At 62.5% G+C, this 840-nt stretch overlaps 1 protein-coding gene across 1 annotated transcript; it reads left to right on the forward strand.

Moving 5' to 3' along the window:
* Positions 1 to 39: 39 nt before the first annotated feature.
* On the forward strand, positions 40 to 829 carry LOC121362992 (dematin-like; the record flags this gene model as incomplete). Its single annotated transcript, XM_041484959.1, has 4 exons — positions 40 to 157; positions 230 to 382; positions 463 to 572; positions 650 to 829. Coding segments are annotated over 4 exons (561 nt in total), but the record flags the coding sequence as incomplete, so codon positions are not given.
* Between the last annotated feature and the right edge of the window lie 11 nt (positions 830 to 840).

The raw sequence follows: 840 nt of genomic DNA on the forward strand, positions 1-840 counted from the left end.
TCCCATTCCCAACCCCATGAGCTCCCAATCCCATGAGCTCCCATTCCCAATCCCTTGAGTTCCCATGAGTTCCCAACCCCAAATCCCTTTTTTCTCCCAGAGACCGACACCACAGAGCTCAACATTTACAAGAAGCCCCCGATCTACCGGCAGAAAGGTGAGTGTGGGGGGGTCCATCCCATGGGATGGGGCACCCCGGGCTGCTGCCTCACCCTCCCTGTGCCCCCAGACCACCATTCCAGTGCCCACCACGGGAAGCATCTCATAGAGGACCTGATCATCGAATCCTCCAAATTCCCGGCGGCGCAGCCCCCGGATCCCAACCAGCCCGCCAAGATCGAGACTGACTACTGGCCCTGCCCGCCGTCGCTGGCCGTCGTGGGTAGGTGGGACCAGAGGGGTTTTCCCTCCTGGAGCCCCCAGGGAGGGCTGGGAATGGCTGGAACATCCCTCTTCCCGCAGAGACGGAGTGGAGGAGGCGGATGGCATCCAAGAGAGGGGAGGAGGAGGATGAGGATCTGACGGAGGAGATGAAGAACCTGCGGGAGCTCCAGAGGCAGGAGCTGAGCAAGGTCAGGGGCGGGGCGGCAGCTCTGAGGGGCTGGGGGTGCGCTGGCACCGATCCCAACGGGTGTCCCTCGGTTCCCAGGTCACCTCCAACCTCGGGAAGCTGATCCTGAAGGAGGAGATGGAGAAGTCGCTCCCGATCCGGAGGAAAACTCGCTCGCTGCCGGACCGGACGCCTTTCCACACGTGTGAGTGGGATCGTCTGAACGCCGGCCCTTTCCCTCCTCATCTCTGGGTGCCTGCATGCCCAAATCCCCCAAAATCCCACCTGCA

Source organism: Pyrgilauda ruficollis, unplaced genomic scaffold (assembly GCF_017590135.1).
Source record: "Pyrgilauda ruficollis isolate IOZ18807 unplaced genomic scaffold, ASM1759013v1 scaffold6904, whole genome shotgun sequence".
Classification (NCBI taxonomy): domain Eukaryota; kingdom Metazoa; phylum Chordata; class Aves; order Passeriformes; family Passeridae; genus Pyrgilauda; species Pyrgilauda ruficollis.